Below are 13,235 nucleotides of genomic sequence, written 5' to 3'. Positions count from 1 at the left end.
CCTGTGTGTTTAATACATACATGCAGAATGATATGTAATAATTTTGAATGTAAACGAAGAGTAGCAGAACATAAACACAGTCGAGAGAATAGTTCTGTCTTTAATATTTGACTTATTATGGTTTAATAAAGAGCTATTGACTGAACGCATTGCCCTCAGAGTCTTTCTGTGGTGAATGGTAGTATTATCTGGAACTGTATTTAGTGTTGATGTAAAAAAGAAAATAATGTCCAAACAGCGCCATCTTCAACACATTCACCATGGCAACCACGGCATCGGTTCTGCGAATGAATCGTTCAGTTCGAATCGATTCCTAAACGACTCTTCAGGATTCAGTCTAAACGAGGTAAAGCCTCATTTAATAACAAGAAATATCTTAACACTTAATTTTGTGTTGTCGTTTTTCTGGATATATTATAGTTTTATTTTGGTATGGTTGCCTATTTGTATAAAGTCAAGTAAAAACGTGTTAGTTCACCCAAAAAAGAAAATGTTATGTTTACCTGCTTTCCCTATTGACATTATACGAGCAAAGGTTGAGTTAAAAAAAATCTTATTTTTTGTTCTACTAAAGAAACAAACACACCTACATCTTGGATGCCCTGGGGTTAAGCAGATAAATCTCAAATGTTCATTTTTGGGTGAACTGTCCTTTAAGTGAACAGAACATATTTCGTATGTTAGCCATCTGAACCTTTATTTTTTAACTTCTACAATATAAAAAACGAATATTGATTTCGCAGCTGGTTGTGAGGTGAATGTGTGCAAGTCTCAGGTGTGTGTGTGTGTGTCCTTGTTCCTCATCGCGTTTAATGACGCGACGCGACACGAAAAAGAAAGTGAAAGTGTGAAATCGCTTATTCACTCTCAAACTCGACGCACTTCTCGACACACTCGACCTGCGGCCTCGCGAATTTGACGGATTGAGCTGCTAAAGTCACTAACGTGTATTTATAAGAATGTCTCGAGGTTCAAACGCTGGGTTTGATCGACACATCACCATATTCTCACCTGAGGGCCGATTGTATCAAGTCGGTAAGAGTTTCACCACTTCTTCTTACTCCGGGTTTCATCAAGGATCAAACTGGGATGCTTTCAGCTCATGTTCACCGGAATAATGCAGCGATTTGGGCTCTTGGCGACATATTTATTAATGAATCATCTCCTTAAAATCATCATCTGCAGAAACTCGCTTCCTAAAGAGCTCTTCCAAACTAACAAAACGTGTTTTAAGAATGATTTGCTAAACGTGCTACTTCCCTGAACGTTTAAAAACATTCAATTTTGCAAACATCATCATAGAATCGGTACTTTTTAATGTTTCCTGAACGGGTTAAAACGAGCTCATCAGACCAGCTGTTTCAGGAAACGATCAATCTATAAATGTTTAGTATGACTATATTATTTTATTAACGCCAATGGAAGAACGTTTGTTAATAACTTTCCCATATCGTTACCCTTAACGTTCCCATATTTCGTTGCTCTGTAGTTTACTTTTTTGTCCATCTAAAGAAAACATTCCCAGATTGTTCCCTGATATTTATAGGATTTATTTTATAACTTAAAGTGAATGAATATTAACAGAACTATTTTTAGGTTTTATTTTTATAACCATATGCTGAAATGTGTCAATTGTGATGATTCGATCAGTCAAAACTTAAAAATATTAAGCCACGGTTAAGCTTAGTATGAACCGATCAGGCATAGCTTTATGACCACCTTCCTAATATTGTGTTGGTCCCTCTTTTGCTGGTTTGCCTTCTTCCCATAGTGCATCCTGGGGCCGTGTGTTCCTCAGGTAAGCCACACACACACACCCACACCCGGCCATCCACGTGATGTAGAAGAACACGTGATTCCTCAGACCAGGCCACCTTCTTCCATTGCTCCGTGGTCCAGTTCTGATGCTCACGTGCCACTGTTGGTGCTTTCGGCGGGGTCAGGGGTCAGAGGTCACCCTGACTGGTCCATACACCTCAAACTGAGCTGCTCTGTGTATTCTGACAGCTTTCTATCAGAACCAGCATTAACTTCTGGAGCAGTTTGAGCTCCAGTAGCTCTTCTGTTTGATCGGACCCCACGGGCCAGCCTTCGCTCCCCACGGTCATCAATGAGCCTTGGCCGCCCATGACCCTGTGGCCGGTTCTCCACTGGTCCTTCCTTGGAGCACTTTTGATAGATACTGACCACTGCAGACCGGGAACAGCCCACAAGAGCTGCAGTTTTGGAGATGCTCTGACCCAGTCGTCTAGCCGTCACAATCTGGCCAAACTCGCTCAAATCCTTACGCTTGCCCATTTCTCCTGCTTCACACACATCAACTCTGAGGACAAAATGTTCACTTGCGGCCTAATATATCCCACCCACTAACAGGAGCCGTGATGAAGAGATCATCAGTGTTACTCACTTTCAGTGGTCATAATGCTATGCCTGATCAGTGTGTGTGTATGTTTATTAGAGTACAGTTGATACAAGTTGGATAAAATGTTAATTATATAATATGGCGATTATTTGCTCGGATTATTTCTATTGATATGCTCTCTTAAAATATATATTTTTAAATGTTTAAAATCATTCAATTTTGCAAACATCATGAGAACGTTACATTTGAATGATCTCTGAGCAATAACATACGGTAGACAAACTGGAAAACAATGTCTAAATGTTTTAAGAACATTTATTAAAGACCAGTAACGTTAAACGAAGGTTCGATTAACGTTACTGGAGGAATATTTGGTCATAAGTTGGGTAGGCCATGTGTGTAGCTGAACTTCTGCGAACGCTGCTCCGTTAGCTGGGTAGCGCTGCTGCATTTGCTCTTGTGTGTTCATCTGATGTTGAATGTGTTGGACAGAATATGCCTTCAAAGCCATCACTCAGAGCGGACTGACCTCGGTGGGCATCAGAGGGACGGACTGTGCTGTGGTCGTCACACAGAAGAAAGTTGCGGTAAAAAACACACACCTGAAGATCAGTGTTGAGAACGAGTCTTAGAGGTTTAAGTCTTATTTCAGTCTGCAAGAGTTACTCCTGGACAAGCGTCTCAAAGCATTTCTGAGTGTTTCTAAACCTGCAGAGATGCTGGGATGCTCTTAAATTACGCTGAGCTGTGTGTGTGTGTGTGTGTGTGTGTGTGTGTGTGTGTGTGTGTGTGTGTGTGTGTGTGTGTGTGTGTGTGTGTGTGTGTGTGTGTAACTGACTCTTTCTGTTTCCCGTGTGCAGGACTCACTCCTAGATGCGTCGACAATGACAAACATGTTCCGTCTCACTCCGCGGATTGGATGTGTCATGACTGGACATTACGGTGTGTGTGTGTGTGTGTGTGTGTGTGTGTGTGTCCTCTCACATATGTAACATCACATGATGTCAAGTAACTTGTTTTTATTTCTATAGTGCTTTATACAGCAGATGGCATCAGGGTTTCTGCAGATCTTAAACTCTTAATTAGACCTTCCACAATTTAAGGCCTTAAAGATTTCTTTCTTTGGAATATAAATTCTTAAATTCAATATCATGGCATTAAATTAGGGTCCTAAACTCAGCCCAAAAAGACTGTTTTAACTTTCAGTAACCCTAATGCGTGTAAACATTTGTATGAGCACTAAAAAAGTCAACACCATAAGACGTAAATTAAACATGTTTCACAGACGTGTGACGAACAGAAGTAGTGTGTCGCTGAATGAAGGGAGGCTCAGAATCAAAAGTACCGGTCAGTATCTGGTGTGGCCACCAGCTGCCTGAAGTACTGCAGGGCATCTCCTCCTCATGGACTGGACCAGATTGGTCAGTTCTTGCTGTGAGATGTTACCACACTCTTCCACCAAGACACTTGTAAGCTCCTGGACATTTCTGGGGGGAATGGCCCTAGATCAGGAGTCTCTAACCTTTTTTCATTTGAGAGCTACTCATGTTCTACAATACTTAAAACTCTTAAATAATGCATCATAATTCTCATATTAAAGCCCCACTTGGCTACTTTTGCTCTCGGGGTCCCCCTACAGTTGGGAAAAAATAATGTCCTCAACTACTGTCGTAAGAGCTGTCATCCTACAACAGGGGATGCCATCGCGCGTGCATTTGTTGACATGACAACCCTGATAGCCCTGAACTAGTGATGCGCGGGTCGTCTCATAACCCGCGGACCCCGTATGTCTATTTAATGGTCGCGGGTGCGCGGCGGGTTGTAAAATACAGTGGTGCGGTGCGGGCCAAATAACTTCATAAAAGCGTCCCGCGGGTCGGTGCAGCACTAACAGTTCCCCTGAACACTGCAGGAGGAGTTCACATGCAGGTGTTCTTCTGGCGGCACGTGTGAAATGTCTTCATCCCAGGTACAGTCAGTGGCTTATGCTTCAGCATGTCGTATGAATATCATTTCATGTTTTTTTTTTTTTTTAAATGCCAAATAATCGCGATGCTCACGTTTACAAGCAAGCGTCATTATAGTAGTCTATCGGTTAGCGTTTTCCAGAATCTATATGATACTTCAGTTCAGTGTTTGAGTGGTAGCTCACCGTAACAAGCAGGACAGCATCGGTCGGGCACGCCTCCTTCAGCTCACGCCGACGAGCAAACGCTGGTCACATGTTGATCCTCGTCCTGCCTTTAATCCCATCACTTTTTCATTTCCTCTTATTGCTTTCCTCCAACAAAACCTTTTCTTTCTTATTTGTCTGCGCTGCTTCGGACATGACTATATTATCCGACAAACAAAGTTGGGCTCGCACGTCCGAATGTAAGGAAGTGTGTGTGTTGGTGGAAGTGACGTATATGCCGTAAAGCAGTCGAATTTTGTAGTTCTTTTTGTTCTCGGGTTACTACCCGAAACCCGAAGTTTAAAAGTACGATTAAAAACGATACAGACCCCGTCAGGCTATGGCAGACGTGTCATTCAACCTATTGTAAGTCGATTTATCATCACAAGAGTCTTAAAAATATATTATGAAGGTTAAAAAGTTACCTAGTGCTGCTTTAACAACTATCCAAACTGTTTTACACCTTAGTAGAAGTTCCAGTAGTCTGTACCAATACCATAAACATTTTACGGTACTAAGTAGGCCTACCAATTTTGGTACCACAGCAAAATGTTTATTTATTTATTTTATTTAACTATTTTAAAAAAAAATCAATTAAATGCAATATGTTTATTATTTACAATGATAACTATTTATCGATTTAAGTAAATCATATATAAACATTTAAAGGCCGTATGCTGTTTAAAAAGTAATCATCGTTTATACATAAAATATCAAGTGAAAAATAAGGAACCATCTAGGCATTAGTAGTAGTAGTAGAGACGTATTATTATTACATAGAGATGTAGTTACATCTACTGTATGGGCTGCAATAGCAGCCTGTCAATTTCTCCACATTAAACTAAACTTTTATTTTGACGGGTTGCCGTGAAGACCTTTGAGTGTCTGTGTTCATATGACCGCTTTCTTAAACGAAACGTTTAATTCTCATGAAGTGACAGTTTATGCGTTCGTGTGTCCTCATAGTGGCACACGGCAGAGACATGCGAGTGTGTGTGGGCTCGTGCTGCCGCGCCCTCGCATCTGTGCCCGTTATTCACACAGAGACGCAGAATCTGCAGGAGTAATATTTAAAGTTTAATATTCACAGACACTAGTATATATTCGGCTACAGTTTGGAGCCCTGCGCTTGGATTAACATGAAAAATGCGTGTACCGAATATATTCGGGAGTCGGCTACTACCGGCAACAGAAATGCTGGTATCGTGTTTTTTTTTTTCTTCTTCTTCTTCTTCTTCTTCTTTTAATGTCACTACTAACATAGGACTAGAGTAGCCTACCTGTACTTGTCACAACCCTACATTTGCATGTTTACATTTACATTTGTTCATAAGTAAAAAATCTAAGTTAGTCTAAATTAGCTCACTCTGATTAGATGCAAAGTAGCCTACGTCTTGGCGAGCTACCTCCAATCAGGCCACGAGCTACTGGTAGCTCGCGAGCGACGTGTTGGAGACCGCTGCCCTAGATCCAACCGGTCCCAGACGTGCTCAATGGGATTGAGATCGGGCTCTTCGGTGGCCATGGCAGAACACTGACATTGCTGTCATGCAGAAACTCACGCACAGAACGAGCAGTACGGCTGGTGGCATTGTCCTGCTGGAGGATCATGTCCGGATGAGCATAAAGGGTACCACATGAGGGAGGAGGATGTCTTCCCTGTACCGCAAGGCATTGAGATTGCCTGCAAAAAGCTCAGTCCGATTGTGATGTGATATACTGCCCCAGACCATGACGGACCCCCCACCTTCGAATCGAGGCCTTGGTGTAACGCTCATTCCTTCGACGATAAACTTCGATGATCAGCTGTCCTTCCTGTCTCCCTGTAGCGCTGTCTTAGCCGTCTCACAGTGCGGACATGGTAATTTATTGCCCTAGCCACATCAGCAGTCCTCATGCCTCCCTGCAGCATCCCTAATGCACGCTCACGCAGACGAGCAGGGACCCTGGGCATCTTTCTTTGGGTGTTTTTCACAGTCAGTAGACAAGTCTCTAAAGTGTCCTGCGTTTCTAGAACCGTGACCTTAAATGCCTTCTCTCTGTAAGCTGTTAAGGTCTTAACGACCATTCCACAGGTGCATGTTCATTAATGGATTATGGTTCATTGAACATGCATGGTAAACATTGTTTAAACCCTTTACAATGAAGATCTGTAAAGTTATTTGGATTTTTACCACATTATTGTTGAATTGCACAGTCCTGAAAAAGGGACGTTTCTTTTTTTGCTGAGTTTATGATTTCTGTGATGCATAATGTGGACAGAATTGCAGAATCCATTCATTAAGACTTTACTGTATAATGCAGAATGTCACGGAGTCTATGGGATGATTTTAGTCACAAAATGATTAATAAATGCACACACAATTATCCATGAACTTGTGAAATTTTGCAGATATGCTTTACTATCCACAAATGCATTTCAATTTGTGAGTGCAGCGATTTGTACAAATAGAGACATTTCTGTGAATACGAATGTTTTATTTTGCGTTAGTGTATCATAATTTGCGCATAGAACAAAGATGTGCATTTGCGGATCATGTGGCGCGTGCGTTTATTGGCGTCTTTTCTGAGTCGATCTCATTTGATTCTTTTGGACTGAGACTTTCTTTTCACGTTTTCAAGCATTTCACAACCCACACACAAACAACTACCAGTAATACTAATTGTAAATTAAATGTGAATACACCTGGTGGTGATTATTAAAGGGTTAGTTCAGCCAAAAATGAAATGTCTGTCATTAACTCCTCTCCCTAATGTCGCTCCACACCCGTAAGACCTCCGTTCATCTTCACACACAGTTTAAGATATTTTATATTTAGTCCGAGAGCGTATGCAAGTGTATGCACACTATACTGTCCATGTCCAGAAAGGGAATAAAAACATCATCACAGTAGTCCATATGACACATCAGTGGGTTAATTAGAGTCTCTTGAAGCATCCAAAATACATTTGGGTCCAAAAATAACAAAAACTACGACTTTATTCAGCATTGGCTTCTCTTCCGCGTTTGTGTTCAATCCTCAAATAAAGATTCGAACAGTTATGAATCAGCGAATCGACTCATGATTCGGATCGCCAATGTCACGTGATTTCAGCAGTTTGACACACGATCCCAATCTAAATTTTCTTTAATTGGTCTTATAAAGGTCTTAAATTCATAATATTCATAAAACCTGCAGAAACCCTGAATGCAAACTTCACCAAATATGATGCAAATTTAAATCCACACTCTAAAAACACAAAAGTGTCATCGTTCACATTAATAACCATGTCATTAGCTGTGTTTCCATCCACCTTTATATATGTGAATTTTGGGTTTTTTGGTCAAATAAACGCTGAATGAAAATGCATAAAAATGCATGCGATTGAGGTGATAAGGTGATGTGCATAAACTACGGTTGAAACACAGTTACTGATGAAATCCCTCCAAAACTCTTTGGTAATAAAATCTCTTTAAAATAAAATCTAAATGAAGTGAGTTTTTGCTTAAAACAAGCTAAATTATCTCTCAATGGGGTGAGAAAAATAATCTTAGGGTGCTTTCACACCTGCCTCATTTAGTTGGGTTGAATCGTACTAGAGTTGGTTTCCCTCTTTGGTGCGGTTCGTTTGGTCAGGTCTGAAAGCAGCAATCGCACTCGGGTGCGCACCAAAAGCGGACCAAACAAGCGTACAGAGATCTCCTTGAAGAGCTGGTCTCGGTACGCTTTCAAACGAACTCTGGAGCGGTTTGTTTGTGGTGAGAACGTGATCTGACCTCGAACAGAACCAACTGCAAAAGTACTGATCATTTTTGGACTGAACCAGCTGCCGTAGTTAGCTGCGCTGACATTGTGTGCATGACATTATTACCTGATAGAGCGTTGGCAATTTTTTCGGGAAGATGAGCATGTCAAGAATAATTAATGCACGCCTCCTCTTGAAGTGACGAGCGATGCGCGGTCGCCGTCTGCAGAGCATTAGAACGCTGTGTTCACGTCGCATCCGCGCTTCATTATAGAAATGTATTGTTTGCATACTGTGGTAAATACACACCGTGTAGTAGATTATGGCCAGGGACAAAACCAGCCCGCAGTCGTCTCTCCATAGTGTTATTATAGTTTGCTGGCTTTGCCTCTTCTGTTGGAATTTTCCCACACGTAAATTCTGACCAATCGAAAAGCAGTTTAGGAAATACGCCATGGCCAATGAGTGATGTGGATGTTGTCACGTGCCTGCGTTTTGGTTCGTTTCAACTGGTTCAGACCAAAGCAATCAGTGTGGTGTGAAAAGGAACCAAAAAAGCTGAAAGATGCAACAATGTATAATTGTTTGCCCTTGGTTCGGACCAAATGAACCGAACTAGAGATGTGAAAGCACCCTTATTTCTGATTGAAATCTTGTTTCTTGTTTCCGTCCCGAACAGAAATAAGATTATTTTTCTCACCCCTTGTTTTAAGCAAAAACTCACACAATTTAGATTTGTTTCCCTCAGAAAACAAGCAAAATATCTTATGTGATTTTACTTATCTAGTAAAATAATTTTTAGATATTTGGACTGGAAACAAGAAAAAAATACTGAATAAGAAGAGCCTTTTTGTTGCAGTGTATTCAGTTCAACACTACAAAAAATGCTCTTCTTACTATGTAAATTTTGTCTTGTTTCTGGACTAAATATCTAACAATTCTTAAATCTAGATGCATTTACTATATAAAACGACATACGATATCTATATCTTGTTTATATGAAAATAAAAGCAAATTTAAGTGAGTTTTTGCTTAAAGCAAGCAAAATTATCAGAGCATTTTTTGCAGTGTATTCCGTTCAATAACTGTTGATGTTGCAAAATTAATCAATTTTGTGTGTGTGTGTGTGTGTGTGTGTGTGTGTGTGTGTGTGTGTGTGTAGCTGACAGCCGTTCTCAGGTTCATCGCGCTCGGGTGGAGGCCGGCGAGTGGAAGTATAAGTTCGGCTACGACATCACGGCGGACATGTTGTGTCGGCGTATTGCGGATATCTCGCAGGTTTACACGCAGAACGCGGAGATGAGGCCGCTCGGCTGCTGTGAGTGTGTTCGTCCGCTCGGACTCAGGCCATCCTTCACTTCTGCAGTGTTTCTTACCCTGTCTGTGATTCAGGCATGATGCTGATCGCCATGGACCCTCAGATGGGCCCCGTGCTCTACAAATGCGACCCGGCCGGGTATTTCTGCGGGTTTAGGGCCACGAGCGTCGGGGCCAAACACATCGAGGCCAACAGCTACCTGGAGAAGAAACTGAAGAAACAACCCGAGCTGACGTTCGACAGGACCGTACAGGTGTGAGCGCTTAAAGGGATAGTTCACTTTAAAATGAAAATTCTGTCATCCTTTACTCACCCTCAAGTTGTTTCAAACCTGTATGAGTTTCTTTCTTCAGCTGAACACAAGGGAAGATATTTTGAAGTATGTCAGTAACCAAACAGTTAACTGGAGCCATTGACTTCAACAGTAGAAAAAAAAATACAATGGAAGTCAATGGCTCCAGTTAACTGTTTGGTTACTGACATACTTCAAAATATCTTCCCTTGTGTTCAGCTGACCCATTCGCTCCCTAAAAAGTCCCACAATGCACTGCAAAATCCAGGGTGCATCGAAGGTCACTATGCTCCTTTAACGGAAGTTAAATTATGTGAGCCAAATCACTACACATAACAATAGATAACGATACGTGATGTTTCAATATGTTTTTATGTATTCCTGTGATCAAAGCTGAATTTATCATCATTATTCCAGTCTTCAGTGTCACATGATCAGGGCTTGACATTAACACCCGCTAACCCGCCAAATGCGGGTAGATTTCAGCTGTGGCGGGTACGGCAGCCACTCCCATAGCCACTTTGGCGGGTTGAATATAATTCAGCCTACAGCCAAATGAAATGCCAAGACTGTCGTATCACAAAATTACAATTGTATTACAATTCTTTATCGATCAACTTGCAGTAAGTGAAGGCGGGATAGGCAGAATCGCGTGACTGACACACAACAGAAGTGTGCAGAAGCTCTGTCACGCGCAATCAGTTCTCCTTGTCAGTGTTGGGCATAGCGTCGCTACATTTCTGAAGATCAAGCTCAAATTGGAAACCAACTGCCAAGTCGCGGATATACTTCACTTTCTACGTTCCTTTCTTTCTCCTTTGGCAATGAGCGCGGAAAGACGGGTTCGGCACGTACACTGGATACGCACACTATCTAGTAGTTTACGTTTGTTTCCGAGCGCTCAGTTCGCTGTTGCACGCGCGTCATCCGCCCGGTGACAAAAGAGAAATCGTCTTCAAGTTTTAAAATAATCTGTTGTGTCTGTTGAATAAACACCTCTTATTAAAAGCATCGGGGTCCAGCCTGGCCACCTCTTGATATGAATAAATGAAACTTTTCCATGGAGAACACACACACACACACACACACACACACACACAAATATAGGCACGTTTTGTTTTTGCCATGCTGGTAGCCTACTATTTGGAGCAGGTCTTAATTCTTTTGCTACTGTACTTTAAGCTGAGTTGAGTTGAGTTGTAAATTAACTTAGTTTCCTGCAAAAGTGCCCAAGTCTAAATTGAGCATAAATGCAAACACATATCATTATCATACACATAGGCTATAGATGAGCATACACACACTCTCGACAACTTGTTTTGTTAATATTATGGATTACATGTTTTTGTTGCCAAATCGATTTCGACAATTTTTGAAAAGCCTAACTGAAAAAGTATGCATGTCTATCTGCTTTTTTGTCAATCGAATTTTATTGATCACAGAGATAAGGTTGATTGGAATGAAGTTGGTTTAATGTAAAATGAAATAAATAAAAACTAGCTTAGATGTAGTAAACTACTTTTGCCAAGTTGCTGTAGCTTAGCTTGCTACATTTCCTTGCTACCCCCAGCTTCAGTGTAGTGAAGCTTAATTTAATGTAGAGTAGGCTTTTTCACTCTGCATGTGAAAGTTTGAAAGGGTTTTACATCTTCAAAATCAAGTAATTTAGGCATGCCAAAGTCAACTGTAGTCATATAAAATGTAATTTCCAAACTGCAAAATTGTGGCCAGTGAAAATGCTGAGTGGCTAGTAACTTTGGAAAACCACTAGCCACGGTGACTGGTGAGCAAAAAAGTTAATGTCAAGCCCTGCACATGATCCTTCAGAAATCATTCTGATATGAATATTTAAAACTCAAGAATCATTTAAAACAGATAAAATGCAGCAATGGGATAACATATCAACAGGTCATTATTGTAAAATATCAGCCCACAGAAAAAACACACTCAGGCTTTTAACCGAGCGCTGTGCTGTAATAATATTTGAGGTATTGAAGTGTTTGTCTCCGGTCCTCTAGATGGCGATCACGTGTTTGTCGACTGTGCTCTCTATGGACTTCAAAAGCACTGAGCTGGAAGTGGCTGTTGTAACGAAGGAAAGCCCTAAATTCAGGTACAGAGAGAGAGAAGTGTCTGACAGCATTCACTTCACAAGAAATCACAGTAAAAGAATAAATGTACACGTATACAGTCGACTGCGTTTGGCACAAATACACCCTCATAGGGAACGTCTGTCTGTGTGTGTGTGTGTGTTTCAGGATTCTGTCAGAAAAAGAGATCGAGGAGCATCTGATCGCCATCTCGGAGAGAGAATAACCCTCAGGTTTTCACGGAAACGAAGCACCTTTACATTATGGGGTGCCATTTGTGCCAAAATGAGTCGACTGCTTAGTGCTATAAATTTGTAATTGCCTACTTGTTCAGATAGTTTAGTGTATGTTGATGTGTGTATTTCTGTTTATGTCGTCTTTTTGCCGTCCTTACTAGCGAGCAGAGGTGGGTAGTAACAAATTACATTTACTTTATTACATTTACTTGAGATTTACTACATTTTTTGGGTAATTTGTAATTTTAGAGTATATTTAAAAATGGGTACTTTGATTTCTTGTGAAAAAAAATGTACTTTTACTCTGTTACATTCGGTGGCGTTCCTCCGCTACTGTTAAATGGTAATAATTAAAATGAATTATTAATTACAAATTTAAAAATAAGTCAATATGACTTGTTCGCAAGTCTCACGAAACGTTGGAGAGGCTGCTTCGCGAGAGGTGGCAACGCATCACCCGTTTATAATTACTGATAGTTTAGTTGGAAAATGATGGCCAAAGCAGAGGAAGGTGTGTGTGTGTGTGTGTGTGTGTGTGTGTGTGTGTGTGTGTGTGTGTGTGTGTGAGCTATGGGAGGCAGATCACCTGTGGCCGCAAGTTCTGTCTATATTTTCACTCCAAGATGTCAAAAAGAATAGTTTCATAATGCGATGCATGCTGTGTGCACCAAAAGAAATGACATCTCAGCATACGAGAATTCCAGCTCCAACCTGAGAAACGTGTAGCGATAAGTGTCACAATGATGCCAATATTTGAACAATATTAATGATAATTTGGTAACTATGGACACTTTTCCCTTATTGTAAAACTATTTCACACACTGTCACCGAGTGTTTTTCTCATACACGCTCTTGTGCAATCCTCCAAACAACACACATCCACAAACAAACGTTCACATCTGCACATTTACATATCTTTTTTCCCCCACAAAATGAAACCAATTGAATAGCCTAATCTATGATGTCTTGCATTTATACACCAATCCGGACAGACACCTGAAGTGTAGGGGATTGTATTTTATTCCTACCTAAAGAAAC

General features: G+C 40.9%; 1 protein-coding gene across 1 annotated transcript; it reads left to right on the top strand.

Annotated features, from left to right (window-relative positions):
- Positions 1 to 799: 799 nt before the first annotated feature.
- Positions 800 to 12,731, top strand: psma6l (proteasome 20S subunit alpha 6, like). The gene is made up of 7 exons (XM_067451457.1): positions 800 to 1,035; positions 2,855 to 2,949; positions 3,223 to 3,304; positions 9,424 to 9,579; positions 9,654 to 9,832; positions 11,890 to 11,984; positions 12,130 to 12,731. The coding sequence occupies exons 1-7, from the start codon at positions 960 to 962 to the stop codon at positions 12,185 to 12,187; spliced, it is 741 nt and encodes a 246-aa protein (XP_067307558.1). The 5' UTR covers positions 800 to 959; the 3' UTR covers positions 12,188 to 12,731.
- The last annotated feature ends 504 nt before the right edge of the window (positions 12,732 to 13,235 follow it).

Source organism: Pseudorasbora parva, chromosome 8 (genome assembly GCF_024679245.1).
Source record: "Pseudorasbora parva isolate DD20220531a chromosome 8, ASM2467924v1, whole genome shotgun sequence".
Lineage (NCBI taxonomy): Eukaryota > Metazoa > Chordata > Actinopteri > Cypriniformes > Gobionidae > Pseudorasbora > Pseudorasbora parva.
The sequence above is the reverse complement of the archived record's forward strand: the minus strand, read 5'-3'. Positions and strand labels throughout refer to the sequence as shown.